At 50.9% G+C, this 12,412-nt stretch overlaps 2 protein-coding genes across 4 annotated transcripts in view; both read left to right on the top strand.

The window, feature by feature from the left end:
• Positions 1-2,722: 2,722 nt before the first annotated feature.
• CUNH2orf72 (chromosome unknown C2orf72 homolog) lies at positions 2,723-9,841 on the top strand. Of its 3 annotated transcripts, XR_015794407.1 has the most exons (4): positions 2,729-3,583; positions 5,110-5,211; positions 5,950-6,623; positions 6,741-8,833. XR_015794407.1 is itself a non-coding variant. In XM_088132106.1 (3 exons), the coding sequence occupies exons 1-3, from the start codon at positions 2,965-2,967 to the stop codon at positions 9,019-9,021; spliced, it is 744 nt and encodes a 247-aa protein (XP_087988232.1). In that variant the 5' UTR covers positions 2,723-2,964; the 3' UTR covers positions 9,022-9,841. The 3 variants fall into 3 exon arrangements, 2 of the variants coding, with proteins under 2 accessions (XP_087988232.1, XP_087988231.1); XM_088132106.1 differs by lacking the exons at positions 5,950-6,623; positions 6,741-8,833 and adding an exon at positions 8,999-9,841 and having other exon boundaries at positions 2,723-3,583; XM_088132105.1 differs by lacking the exon at positions 6,741-8,833 and having other exon boundaries at positions 5,950-6,683.
• Positions 9,842-10,863: 1,022 nt separating this feature from the next.
• PSMD1 (proteasome 26S subunit, non-ATPase 1) overlaps positions 10,864-12,412 on the top strand; it is a 106,575-nt gene continuing 105,026 nt past the window's right edge. The window contains exon 1 of the mRNA XM_088132672.1: positions 10,864-10,999. Within this exon, the coding sequence (XP_087988798.1) occupies positions 10,984-10,999 (16 nt within the window). The 5' untranslated portion in view covers positions 10,864-10,983. The remainder of the gene's footprint in view (positions 11,000-12,412) is intronic.

The raw sequence follows: 12,412 nt of genomic DNA on the forward strand, positions 1-12,412 counted from the left end.
CCACGTCTGCTTATGGCAACACTGGCCCTGCAGGGAAATGGTTTCCCCACTTTGTGGGTGCGGCTGAAGAGACCCCGTTGTCCTCTTCCGCCATATAAGCAACTTTATAAACAGGCAGGCCAAGTCCCCACAAAAATCTCATTTGACCGTTGAAACAAATCGGAAGGTGGCGGGGGGCTTTTCAGTCGGCGCTGAGACACAGCTGGGCGGGGGGTCACCTAGCCATACCTTTTCCCCTGAAAGGACTGTAGACCCCATAAGGCAAACTAGCAGCCACCTGAAAATGGGGCGGGGCTGCAGTCCAGACCCTTGTTTGGGACGTGTCCGCTGGCCAGGAAAAAGGTTTACGAGGAGTGCGTTGGGGGCAACCCTTCTAAACAACTGGTTGCGCCCGATCCCCCATTGCAAGGGGGATTTGTGAGAACTTTCACAACTTCTGCAAACATTCAAATGCCCAAAGAGGCTGCCTTCCCCGCTTCAGAGGCACAGGCAGATGTCTCAGCCAACGCTGCCTTTCTGCTTTCAAGCCCTGCTTATCTTGCTAGCAATGAGATTAACCAGCTGTTCCCCTGGGATTTCTAGCTCCGCCGCCGTGTGATCCTAATATCTTGGTGTTATTCAGACGTTGGCAGGGAGACATCCGTTTCACACTCGGACCACGCTAAGCCACCGTCTCCCTTATGGTGGTGCACTGAAGAAGTCTCGGGAACACAGAGGAGGAAGGCTAAGCCAAAATGAAGCCCGTCACCTGGTGAGCCAGGTACCTGCTGCACACCCCACGGCGCTGAAGAAAACGGGGCAGGCCAGCAACTGAGCTTCCGGGCAGTTAATCAATAAAGGAAGGCAAACAGGTTTGGGGTGGACCTTGGAGGTTAGGTTGACCTTTCCCACCGGCCATGGAGTCAGGGCTCGATGTTAAAGTTAAAAGGGGGGGAGTTGCTAAGAGGACTCCCCCACTCAGTAGTTTGCTGTGTGTGAATCTGGGGGCTGGGGGGTGGGGGAGAGGGGCCAGGACCGTGACCTCTCCTGTACTCCCTGGTAGCACCACCTTTTCTGCTTCTTTGCTCCCCAGGGGCCGCGTAAAAAAGGGGAGCTGGCTGGGTCTAGTGGTGAAGGCCCCAGGTTAGAATCCAGGAGATGGTGAGTTCGAGTCCCGCCTTAGGCACGAAAGCTGGCTGGGTGACTTTGGGCCAGTCCCTCTCTCTCAGCCCAGTCCACCTCACAGGGATGCTGTGGTGGGGAAAATAGGAGGAAGGAGGATGAGGTATGTTTGCCGCCTTGAGTTATTTATAAAAATAATAAAGATGGGATAAAACATCTAAAAGAATAAAAACAGGCAGAGGTTCAATTGCACCATTCTGTCAGCCTTCTTGACTTCTTTGACCGTGCCCTGCAGACGCTGCTGGTTCATATATCCTTTTCTGGAAGAGAGCAGGATGTAGCTCCAAGGTCCTGAGGAGCTAATGCTTGGGAATACTTTACGTGAAGTGGTAAGTTATGCAAAATGTAAAAAGAAAAACGAAAAACAGTCTATACTTCCTTCTGGGCAGTAACCCATTGGGATTGCAGAAGTTTCCTCTGAATTCCTTTGCAAAGCTGACCCAGGACTCAACCGAGTCTGTGTCTGACGCTGGACACAACTGCTCCAGATCAGGGCCTAAAGGACGTGGGGGAGCAAAAGACCTTCTCCCAGCCAGGCCTCCCCCAGCCAGCGTTCCCACAGACAGCAGATCCTAAGGAAGCTCCACGGCCCGGCCTGATCAGACACCCCACCCCAAAGGCCTGGGTGCCTGGCCAGACCAGCACTCAGTTGCAGAAAGCAGAGCGCCACGGCCCCGATTCCTGGCCGAAGCGATTGGAGTTAGTCGCACTGGGATTTACTTTAAGGGCGATGTGGGTCAGGCTGCAGCCTTAATCCTCCCATTCTGTTTGGGCAGCAGAGACAAAGGGGGCAGGTTAGATTTTTGGAACGGGGAAGGAAACCTTTCCAAGCCAGGCTATTCGAGAAGGAAGTGCTAAAGGCCGTGTTTGTTTAGGCACTGCTCGCCTTCTCTTTTGCAGAAGATCCGGGAACTCCAGGCGGGGGGTGGAAGATGAAAAGAGAGGCTGTTTTTGCACAATGTGCTGAGCCCCAGAGCCCAGCCGAGGGACAAGCAGCCCCTCCATCTTGCACTGCCGATGCACGCCACTCCCTGGAAGGAGCCTCTGCTTTCCCCAATTCGGGGCCAGATCAGCTGCTGTCCTGGACCAGAATCTGAGCTCAGAGGTTGCAGGCTTTAGCTCCCTCAACCTCACACAGCAGACGGCTGGGACCTCCACACAGTAAACCCGAGTGCGACAGAAGGGCTGTGTGGTGCGTGTGTCTGCACGCGCTTCTTACCCGGGACTTTTTGTCTTAGGATATGGGTGAGGGCATCGCTGGGGGGAGTGTGGGCTGAGCCCTGGGAGTGGCGTTACCCACAGAACAGAAGGATCCCAGGGCAGGGTTGGTTGGGCTTCCCCGCGCCCAGAAGCTCGGCAGGTTCAGGCACGGTCAGTGCTTGGGCAGGAGACCACCAGGAAATCCGAAGGATAGACCGGGAGGTCGAACAAAACATCCCAGAAAAGGGAATGAATGCCAGTTGCTTCCAGAGCGCCACCGAGAGAAAACGCTCACACGGCGTTTTCCACGGAGGTGCGCCAAAGGGGCCGGCGGGGCAGCAGCCTCCGCTGGAAGCCAGCCAGCAGCCAGCAGCCAGCCAGCGAGCGCGGGGACGACCTCCCCGGCCGCCGCTCTCCTGCGGGGCTCGGCTGTCTCAGGAGGACGGGAGCCGCCCCGCCCCTCCTCTCCTCCCCCCAGAGGCTCCCTCCCGGCGGCGGCCCGTGCCCGTGCCCGTGCCCGTGCCCGGCGGGCTCCCCCCCGGAGGCGGTCCCTGCCGCGCGGCTAGAAAAGCGCCCGCCGGCGGCGTGGGCGGCGGCCGGGCCATGGAGCCGGAGCCGGAGGCGCTGCGGGACTTCCAGGGGCTGGTGGAGCGCGCGGGCGGGCGGCAGCACCTGCTGCTGGTGGGCGAGGCGCGGGCCGGCGAGCTGGAGGCCTTCGCCCGCGACCTCTTCGCCGAGCCGGCCAAGGACGAGCCGCCCGCCGACCAGCTGCAGGAGGCGGCGGCGGCGGCGCTGGCCCCGGCGCGCCGGGCGCGGCTGCGCGGCGGCGGGCGCCCGTGGCGGGGCTGCCCGCTGCTCTTCGCGCTCTTCCGGGCCAGCTCGCTGGGGCAGCCGCGCTGGCCGCGGGAGCGGCGCCGCCTGCGCGAGATCCTGCGCGACGTGCGCAGCCAGCTGCCCTCGGGCCCGCCGGCCGCCGTGGTCGGCGTGGTGGTGCTGCCCGCGGCGCCGGGCCCGGCCCCGGCCTCGGAGCGCGGCGGCGAGGAGGCGCGCCTGCGGCTGGAGGCGCTGCTGCAGCGGGTCTTCCGCGAGCGGCGCCGCCCGCGCCCGGGGCTGCCCGACACCCTGCAGGCGGCCGCCTACCGGCCGGGGGACCCCCAGGCGGCCGCCGCGGCGAGGGAAGCCGCCTGCCGCGCGCTGCGCGCCGCGCTCAAGCTGCGAGCAGGTGAGGCCCGGCGGGGCGCGGGGAGCCCCCTCTGCGGCGGGGCGCGGCGGGGCGCGGCGGGGCGCGGCGGGGCGGGGGGGCCGCCCGAAAGTGAGGCGCGGGCGGCGGGTGCCGGGACGGTTGCCCGACTGGCGCTGAAGAGGCCGCGCCGGAGAAAAGCGAGTCTTGGTGCTGCGCGGAGGGCGCTCAGTTGAGCCCGCCGTCGCTGGAGCCCTTCGGGACTTAACACCGCGCGTTGGCCGGATTCACACGGGGGCATGTCAAAATGTGGTAGGCTTGTTCACAGGGCGTGGTATGGTGTGAACCCAGCCGGTGGTGGTTTGTTCAGCAAACCCTGGTTAAATAAACCCCCGGTTAGCATTGTGCAAGAACACAGCTGAAACCTAGGGATGAGCTGGGGGAGGGAAACGAGGTGTTCAGCTCCTATTTCTTAAGCTGACTTTAAGATTCCTCTCTCTGCTAACAGCAGCCGCAACATGGTTAACCAGATCAGGTAAATGCATTTGCACGACCTCCCTGAGCTTAGCTAGGGATGGCCGTTGTTAATTTAATGCCTTAGTAAGCTCTGCCGACCCAGGTCATTTGGTTGATGTTAATGGTGCACACCCAGAAAATGGGATAATTCAGTAACCAGGTTGAGTAGGTTGTGTGAATACAACCAGGCACGCACGAACATACCTGCTAGGGCAGCCTGCTTCAGTTAATACTTCAGCCCCACCGTTGACTTTCTCGGAGGGAAGGCTAGGCTGAGCCTTGGTGGCAGCTGCTGGGATGGGAGCTCAGAATGGCTGGTTACCCAGGTTGATGATGGTAACCTTACATCCTGCAGAGATACAGCAGGCAACCTCTTCTTCAGATGAGGATACTTTGGAGCCTGCGAATTCTCAGATCTGTTATGCGCTGCAATTAGGGGTGTCCATGCTGTGTGTGGGGGTCAAAATACGACGGAGTAACTTCCTCATCAGATTTGGATTGAGCCAAACGTAGCATTCACACCTGATACCAAGACAGAACATAGTTTCTGTGATTTGGCTTAGTGCAGTGTTGTCCAAACTTGGCCACTTTAAGATGAGTGGACTTCAACTCCCAGAATGCTGGCTGGGGAATTCTGGGAGTTGAAGTCCACTCATCTTAAAGTGGCCAAGTTTGGACAACACTGGCTTAGTGTGATTCCAGGCCCTGTGTTTGTAAATGTGGGCTGGGTGCCTACGACATGCTTAAACAAGTCAGGTAGACACTTAGCAGTTACGTGAACTTCTTTAGCACTAACCAAGGTTTGATTTTCTGTGGCTTAACTTTTTCTTTGTGAACCTAGCCTTTTTTGTTAGTTTAGGATTCAGGGGATTGTGTGAACCTGGAAAATGACCCGTGTTAGCAAACTGTGTACATGCATACATGGTGTTCTGTGATACCAACTAGCTGTGGCTTATGTAATAAATAATGTGTGAAGCCAATAAATACATCTATTCTGCCAGCGGGTTTGCACCATTAACACATCTGACTAGTTTATCTTTCTCATTTCACAGAAGGGGCAGAATCCTCAAAGCAGAAGCTCCCTGCCTTCTTATGGTGCGTCCCTTGGGGCAGAAGGGAGGAGCATTTTCACACAGATGCAAATTTAAACGAAGGTAAGGAGGTCTTGGGAACTCTTGGGTGCGGTGAAAGAATTGCCATTGGCTGCATTCCCACAACATGCTTAACCTGGATACTGAATTAACCCATTTTCTGGAATCACAATACAGTGGGATCCCTAGGAATGAATAAACTCTGAAGAAGCTGAGCCTTGGAAGGTGGGTTCACACAAAGCCTTCAGCCATAACTGAATTGTTTGGTTTATTTATTTCGAGATTTATAAAGCCGCCCAATTCAGACAGTGTGACTCTGGGTGGCATACAACATAAACACACAATAAATCAGGAAGAAAACATTTTAAAAAACAATAAGCAGACAATACATACATTCAAAATCTAAAATCTGGTTGTGGCTTAGGGCAGGCTGTGATCTCAACTATTGTGATTTAGCGGGATATGGAACAGGCCATTATAGTTTGCCCAAATTAAGGTTAAGCCATGGTTTAGTATGCTGTTACCTGGAGAAGTAGCCCTGAGTGGTCTGGAGCTTAGTTAAAGGGCACACTTTGTCAGCAGAACCCCCCAAGTTCTTCCCACAATGAGCTCAGAAGGCCTTCTAGATCAGTGTTTCTCAACCTCAGTCATTTAAACGTTGGCTGGGGAATTCTGGGAGTTGAAGTCCACCCATCTTAAAATGTCCAAGGTTGAGAAATGCTGCTTTAGGTGATCCACATGTAAAACTGCGCATGCCTTTATAATGTCCTTCCCGAACCAGTGCTCTTTTTCCCATTGTAGATGCCCTGCAAGACTTAGAAGAAGCCATAGCTTTGACCAGCATTGCGCCCAACGGGAACTGTGAAGTGGCCTCGGGGGGGTTGGACACTTAAGAGCCCCTGGTTCGTTGCTGCTCTGGTGGGCTCTCTCATCTCTTTCCGGAAGTAAAAAAATTCAGGACTGAGATCATCCTCACAGGCTCCGTGAAGGAAGCAGCTAGAAGCTCATCTGCTCTGTGATAGTCTGCTCCGGAGCCATTTTTGCAGAAGAGATGCTGGCTCGTGCCCTTTCATCGCTTCATCGTTCTTGTTCCCTGGAGAGCCAGAGAAGCAGCTCTTTCTGTTCTTAGGCACATGACGATGGGTGCTCTCCTCACAAAAAGGATGCCATTGGAGTTCTCGAGTCTCCCATTGGAAGAGGCACCGTATTTTTCCACAGGTTGTGGTGGGTGTCGTACAAGGGAAACATCAGCATGTCATTCTTGCCAGATCTGACTTCTGTTTCAACTTGTCTGCTTCGTTCAAGGATCACTGTCTTTAGAAATCATCTGCAGGATGAGAAATCTTTAAGCTTGGAAGGAAAAGAGGAACAGTTGCTGGTGTTTTGGAAAACTTTCCCCTTTATTCTGTCCCTGAATGTGGTTTCTGGTGGCAAAGAAATTCTGCTGCACTCTTAATGAAGGTACACCAGCCAGTGTTGTCCAAACTTGGCCACTTTAAGATGAGTGGACTTCAACTCCCAGAATTCCCCAGTCAGCATGGCTGGCTGGGGAATTCTGGGAGTTGAAGTCCACTCATCTTAAAGTGGCCAAGTTTGGACAACACTACACCAGCGGTTACTCTGGCCCTTGCTATGTTTTGGAAACCTACCTATCGACAGGGTTAAAGGCTTGCAATATGTTTTTTCATCCAAATAAATGATTATGCTTTTTTACAGATATGATTAAAGCCTGCAATACGTTTTTCAGCTAAATAAACGATTATCCATTTGTCGTTGTCCCTGAGAAAGGTTTCCTAGATGCTGTATTTTGTGTTCTTTTATGATTTTGTTTTTATGATTTCTCTGAATCTTGGTGAGATAGTCAGGTCCTAAATTCCCATCCCTTATACCCTGTGGCAGAAAGCAGATACACTGGGATAGGTATGTAACAAAAATATTATTATTCAAGGGACCACCTTCCAAAATGCTACTTTTTGCTTATGGCAGCAGCTCCAGTTTTTAGTTTTTTTGTTTTTGGTCAACCCATATTGCTTCTGACTCTTTTCTGATTTATGGGTTCAAAGCAGATTTACTTAAAAGTGCAGTATAGAGCAGTGTTTCTCAACCTTGACAACTTTAAGGTGGGTGGACTTAAAGTTCACCGTGGCTGGCTAGGGAATTCTGGGAGTTGAAGTCCACCCATCTTAAAGTTGCCAAGGTTGAGAGAGATTGGTATAGAGAGAGAAATGAAATAGGCCATGCAGATTCCTGGATTGCTTTACATTCAGCCTGACTCAGGACAGTCAGATTGTAACCTAGTTTATCTGAGAGACCCCAGTTTGGGGGGAAAAATGTTTATAAGAATAGTCACATAGTCAGTGATTGGAAATACAACCGTGAATCCAGTTCATTTCATAATTTTAATGTTTTTAAGTACCCCACTCACTGCTTCTCTCACAGGTAACATAGGTGAAGTTTTAAAATGCTTAGAACTTGTTTACTCATGATGAACTTAGCCATTGTTTACTCAACCCACTGAGTTTGCATGGATGGGCTTGCATAAGAAGCGAGCCAGAAATGCGGTTTCAGTTTTTTGGGTTGTGCAAGTCCAGATACTGAATTACCACAAGATAGGGACAAGCGTAAGTTACAGAGATATCCCGTAATTCTTTCACCGATTTTCAGGGAAGATTGTAACAGATACATCCTTCAGCAATGGAGTTTCTTTAATTGAAGCTGGTTCCTAATAAATTTTGCAAATGTTTGACTGGATTCACCCATCATGTTTAAATTAGTTTATTGAATAAACTCTGGTGGCTGTGATCACACAACACGTAAGCCCTTTAAGCTTACAAATCAAAAGAGACTGGCTTCCTATTTCGCTGCAAGCCGTAAGGCGGTGCGATTGAATTTGGCTTGTCAGGATCCATGAACAGAATATCCACCTTTTCCCTTTCTCTTAAGAAGACTCTCTGCTTTTGGGCAGAACTTTTTAATGCATTTTCATGCTGTGCCTTTCGGATTTCTGTCTGATAAGCAGCCATTCGTGGCATAGGTGACTTGCCAGTGCAATGGCTATTTAGAGCTAATCCTCTTTCAAAAAAAAACCTAAACAGCAGATGGGAATCCTGGGTTTGTAGCTGTTGCTGGTTTTCCAGAAGCAGTTCGCCCTTGCTTGTAAGATGGAGCTGCATGGCTAATGACTTGGCTATCTGAGGAACCACCTCTCCCCATATAAAACTTTCTGGCCACTAAAAACTCTTGCAAAGCCTCTAGCTGGGCACGTAGCCTCATTCCTACCTAAGAACAGGGTCCCCTCTCACTTAGCTATCCGATAGGGGGGCAAAATACACCCCTTTTGAACTGCTGTGAAGTGTGACTTCATTGACAAACCTTGTAAACTGAAGACCCAGTCTGGCTGGGTTCTGCGATTTTGTTAGCAAGTACCCCTATCTCACAGGAAATGGATCCTGCATTAAGTGATAGCTGTAAGCAAAGATCATTTTCCTGTGTTCTCTAGAGAGCTTCTGAGGGAGCAATGGAGAACTTGAAGAGACTGATCTGTTTTTCTCTGGCACATTTGACTTGCTTGCAAACTGCCATGAGTTGGCCTGATTTGGTGGTGTACAAATACGATGAATAAACCTGTATCTCTGTAAATAAACAAATTACAAAATTACAAAATAAATATACTGCAAAATACTAATTAGCCTCCAGTGAGTTTCTTCTAAAGGAAAACAAACCCTGGAAAACAGATTGCAAGGCTAGACCTCATCTGTTGGAGAAACAGGCTGTGTGCAACAGTGACAGATCACACATCACAGTGGCTGGTTTGGTTTTGCCTAACAATATCATTTTCTCTTTGGAAAAGACCCTGATGCTGGGAAAGACTGAAGGCAAAAGGAGAAGGGGACAGCAGAGGATGAGATGGTTAGATAGCATCACTGAAGCAATGAGCATGAAACTGAGCAAACTCCGGGAGGCAATGAAGGACAGGAAGGCCTGGCGCGATGTGGCTCATGGGGTCATGAAGAGTCGGACACGACTTAATGACTGGACAACAACAACATCATGGGAACTTGGTTAACTATGGCCTATTTAGCAGTCCTTAGACCACAACTTAGTGCTATCAGGAAATGCAACCTTGGAATTGGTTTGATAAATTACTGTTTTTTTCCAAAATCATCTGCGAGAATACAGGAAAACCTTAGAAAATTCTTCAGGCAGAAATAAAGTCATATCCTTGATCAGGAGAAAGTCATACCAGTCAATTTAAAAAAATCAGAACCAGGCAGGTACACATATTATTGCTTGGATTTTTGGTCTGATTCTTGGAAGAGTGGAAAACTGCTCTTAGCTGGCATTGCGTTTTTTGCCTCTCCTTTTTCCGGCTTCTCACCATTTTGACTTTATCATTTTGGTCTCCTCCCCCTGTGCAAAATCCAAACAAAACAAACTGCATTGGTTGCCCGTGTTACATATTATTATTAAGTTGGTTTTAGTGTAGCATTATGCTTTATTGGTTTTAATCCCCTGTGTACTGCCCAGAGCGATAAATATAAATCGTTTAAACAAATAAATTCACACTGCCCACTCCACCACGGGAGTTGAAGACTGAGGAGCTGCATGGATACAAGCTAAGCTTGGTTTGGTCTGATTTTTAGTGTTAGTTTTAGTCCCAGAGTCACAAATTGTGAAAGGGGTGGCTTTACAAATCTTTAAAATAAATAACATAAATCTCAGTTTTTCTTGAGGTTTTGTCCTTTTGTCATCCCGGGAATGCTGTGCCTGGCGTGCTATTGCCCAGTGAATCACACACCAAGGGTGGAGGTAAGAACAACTTTAATCTGCGCTGAATGGGGTACCTGGGGATTTTTCCTCAAAGCAGGCACACCCCCGATCAAATCCCAAGAGCTTTTATACCCATGGTCTCCAGCTAGCATGATGTGGTCTTAGAGGTTAGCCAAACAAGCAGATGGCTCCCTAACAAGCATTTCTCAGATCCAAGATATATATCACACAGGCAGGAAAAAATAAGTGTTTTATTTTTCATGCCTGCTTGTTTCCACCCCGTGTTTTCTGTACTCAGATGCCATGAGCAACATGATAGCTTTATGACTCTAATTCAGGGTTTCTCAACCTTAGCCACTTTAAGATGTGTGGACTTCAGCTCCCAGAATCCCCTAAAAAGGGAATTCTGGGAGCTGAAGTCCACACATCTTAAAACTTCCAAGATTGGGAAACTCTGGTTTACTGTATTCTCTGAAATCCCAGACTAAGTGAATTCAGATTAAACCTGCCATCCGTTTTTTAAAACACTGGAAGGCTGGCAAGCTTTATATACGACATCAGTTGCCTCTGTTAATAAAACAGAATGAAAACGCAGACATTCGCCTCCCAAGTCCAAGCCAGCCAGTTTGGGAGCGCTGCCCTGCGATTATCAGCCGTAGGGCAGGCAGAAACTCAACAGGGACAGCTTCACCGATCTTTTTTAGCAGCCTCAGCGTCGCCTTCTCCTAACACATCCCCTCGCCTCTCTTCGTTTTGCTGCTTCTCCCTTTCATCTTCGCCTCCTCTCGAGCCTCAGCTGCCCAGATCTTTCCAAGCAGGCGTCTGCAAAGGGCGACACCGCTCGCTCGCTCGCCCGCCCGCCCGCCAGTTGCTAAGAAACCGGGCCCTGAAATGGGCCTGTCGCCGACGAGGCTGTAAAACCTCACTTCCGGGGTTGCTCCGGAAGCGGCGAATGCGCTTGGTCACGGACTAGAAGCGGCGTCGCTCTCGGAAGGCTCCCTCTCGCTTCGCGTTTTCTCCGTCCCGGGAGCGCCGAGCCGGCCGGGACCGCGACCATACGGCGCCATGATCACCTCCGCCGGTGAGCGAGCGAGTGTCCGGCCGCCCGCCCAGAGGGCGCCCCGGGATCGTTTCCAGAGTCAGGCAGGGCCCGAAGCGACCCCCGCCTTTCCGGGGCGTCTGGCCCGGCAGCCGCCGCCGCCCCCTTCCCGCCCCCTGCGTCCTCCCCCTCGGTCGCTCCAGGGTGGCGTCCACGCGATAAGCTCGCCTGGCGGGCGGTGGGCAGTTTGGGGTTCCCAGACCCGCGTGAACACAAGGGGTGGGCCGCGCAGAGGGTTCCCCGTGGTTCTTGAATGAGCCCTCGCTTTGAGGTCGTGCTGGGTCGTAAACGGAGGGGCCAGCTGGGTCCACACGACATGCGGAACACGCCAAGGCGGGTGGTAGTCTTCACCTGACCTGGTTATGTGGGTGAGGCGAATACTTCATCAGGTTCGGGGGGTCGTCCCAGTCCAGGAAACGGGGTTAATGCAGTGAACTGTATCGTGTGAACGAAGCTCTTGACCTGGTAGCGTATTAGCTATAGGTAATATGGCTGGGATACGTTCAGTTTCCCCTGAGTACCCCGCCTGATCTCTCTCCTTGTTTTCAGAGCGGTGGGGTCCAGAATATCCAGACCAGCCTTTCCCAGTCTTGTGAATTTGGATGTGTTGGATTTCACATAATCTTTAGCTTGCATGAAGATGGGAATCTAAGTCTTAAGATGTCTGGAAGGGTCCAGAGTGGGGAGGCCTGGCATACCCATACATCTCCTTAAACCAAAGTAGACTTTCCCAGCCTGGTACCGTGCTGAGAGTTGTAGTCCCAATGCATTGAGAAGGCACCAGGTTGGAAGTCAGGGGAGCAGAGAGGACGAGGTGCTAGAAGGAGAAACGTGTTTATTGTTCTGGACAGTTTTTTACAAGTCTGCCGTATTTTCAAAAGCCTTGAGAAATGATTTTCCTGTCTTGTTTTTGGAGCCCTGCAGTTAGAACTTCCAAGTGAGTGAGTTAGCTTTACAAACCCCTGCCTCTGACTATTGGTGTTCCTGGAAAGCATAAACAATGCTTCATAGCATTCTTATTTTCCACAAGGAGGAGCAGTTTACAACCCTTAGAAAGTGAAATGCCTTTAGTCATAAATGCTGTGTGTAAAAACAGGGCATGCATGATAACCTGGCGATAAATGAGTGGATGGGAATTAATAGAACTTGAAATTAGCTCCCTCCGATATCATTTAATGTCTTGGATCCATTGATTTATGGTTATAGGATACCTGTTATTTGAGACTCCATGACTTGCTAGGACTTGCTTCCAAGTAAGCATGGATAGAATTGTTGTATAGGCCTTGTTCATTTCAGCTTAGTTCATGTTAGAATGTTGTTATTACGGTCCAACTCAACCTTGTCTGCAGTTTTCTTGGCAACATTTTTGGAAGTGGATTCCCATTGCCTTCGTAG

The sequence above is a fragment of the Python bivittatus genome, unplaced genomic scaffold, assembly GCF_059951505.1.
Source record: "Python bivittatus isolate LINGU-HERP-01145 unplaced genomic scaffold, Pbiv_v1 ctg000980_np1212, whole genome shotgun sequence".
NCBI classification, from domain to species: domain Eukaryota; kingdom Metazoa; phylum Chordata; class Lepidosauria; order Squamata; family Pythonidae; genus Python; species Python bivittatus.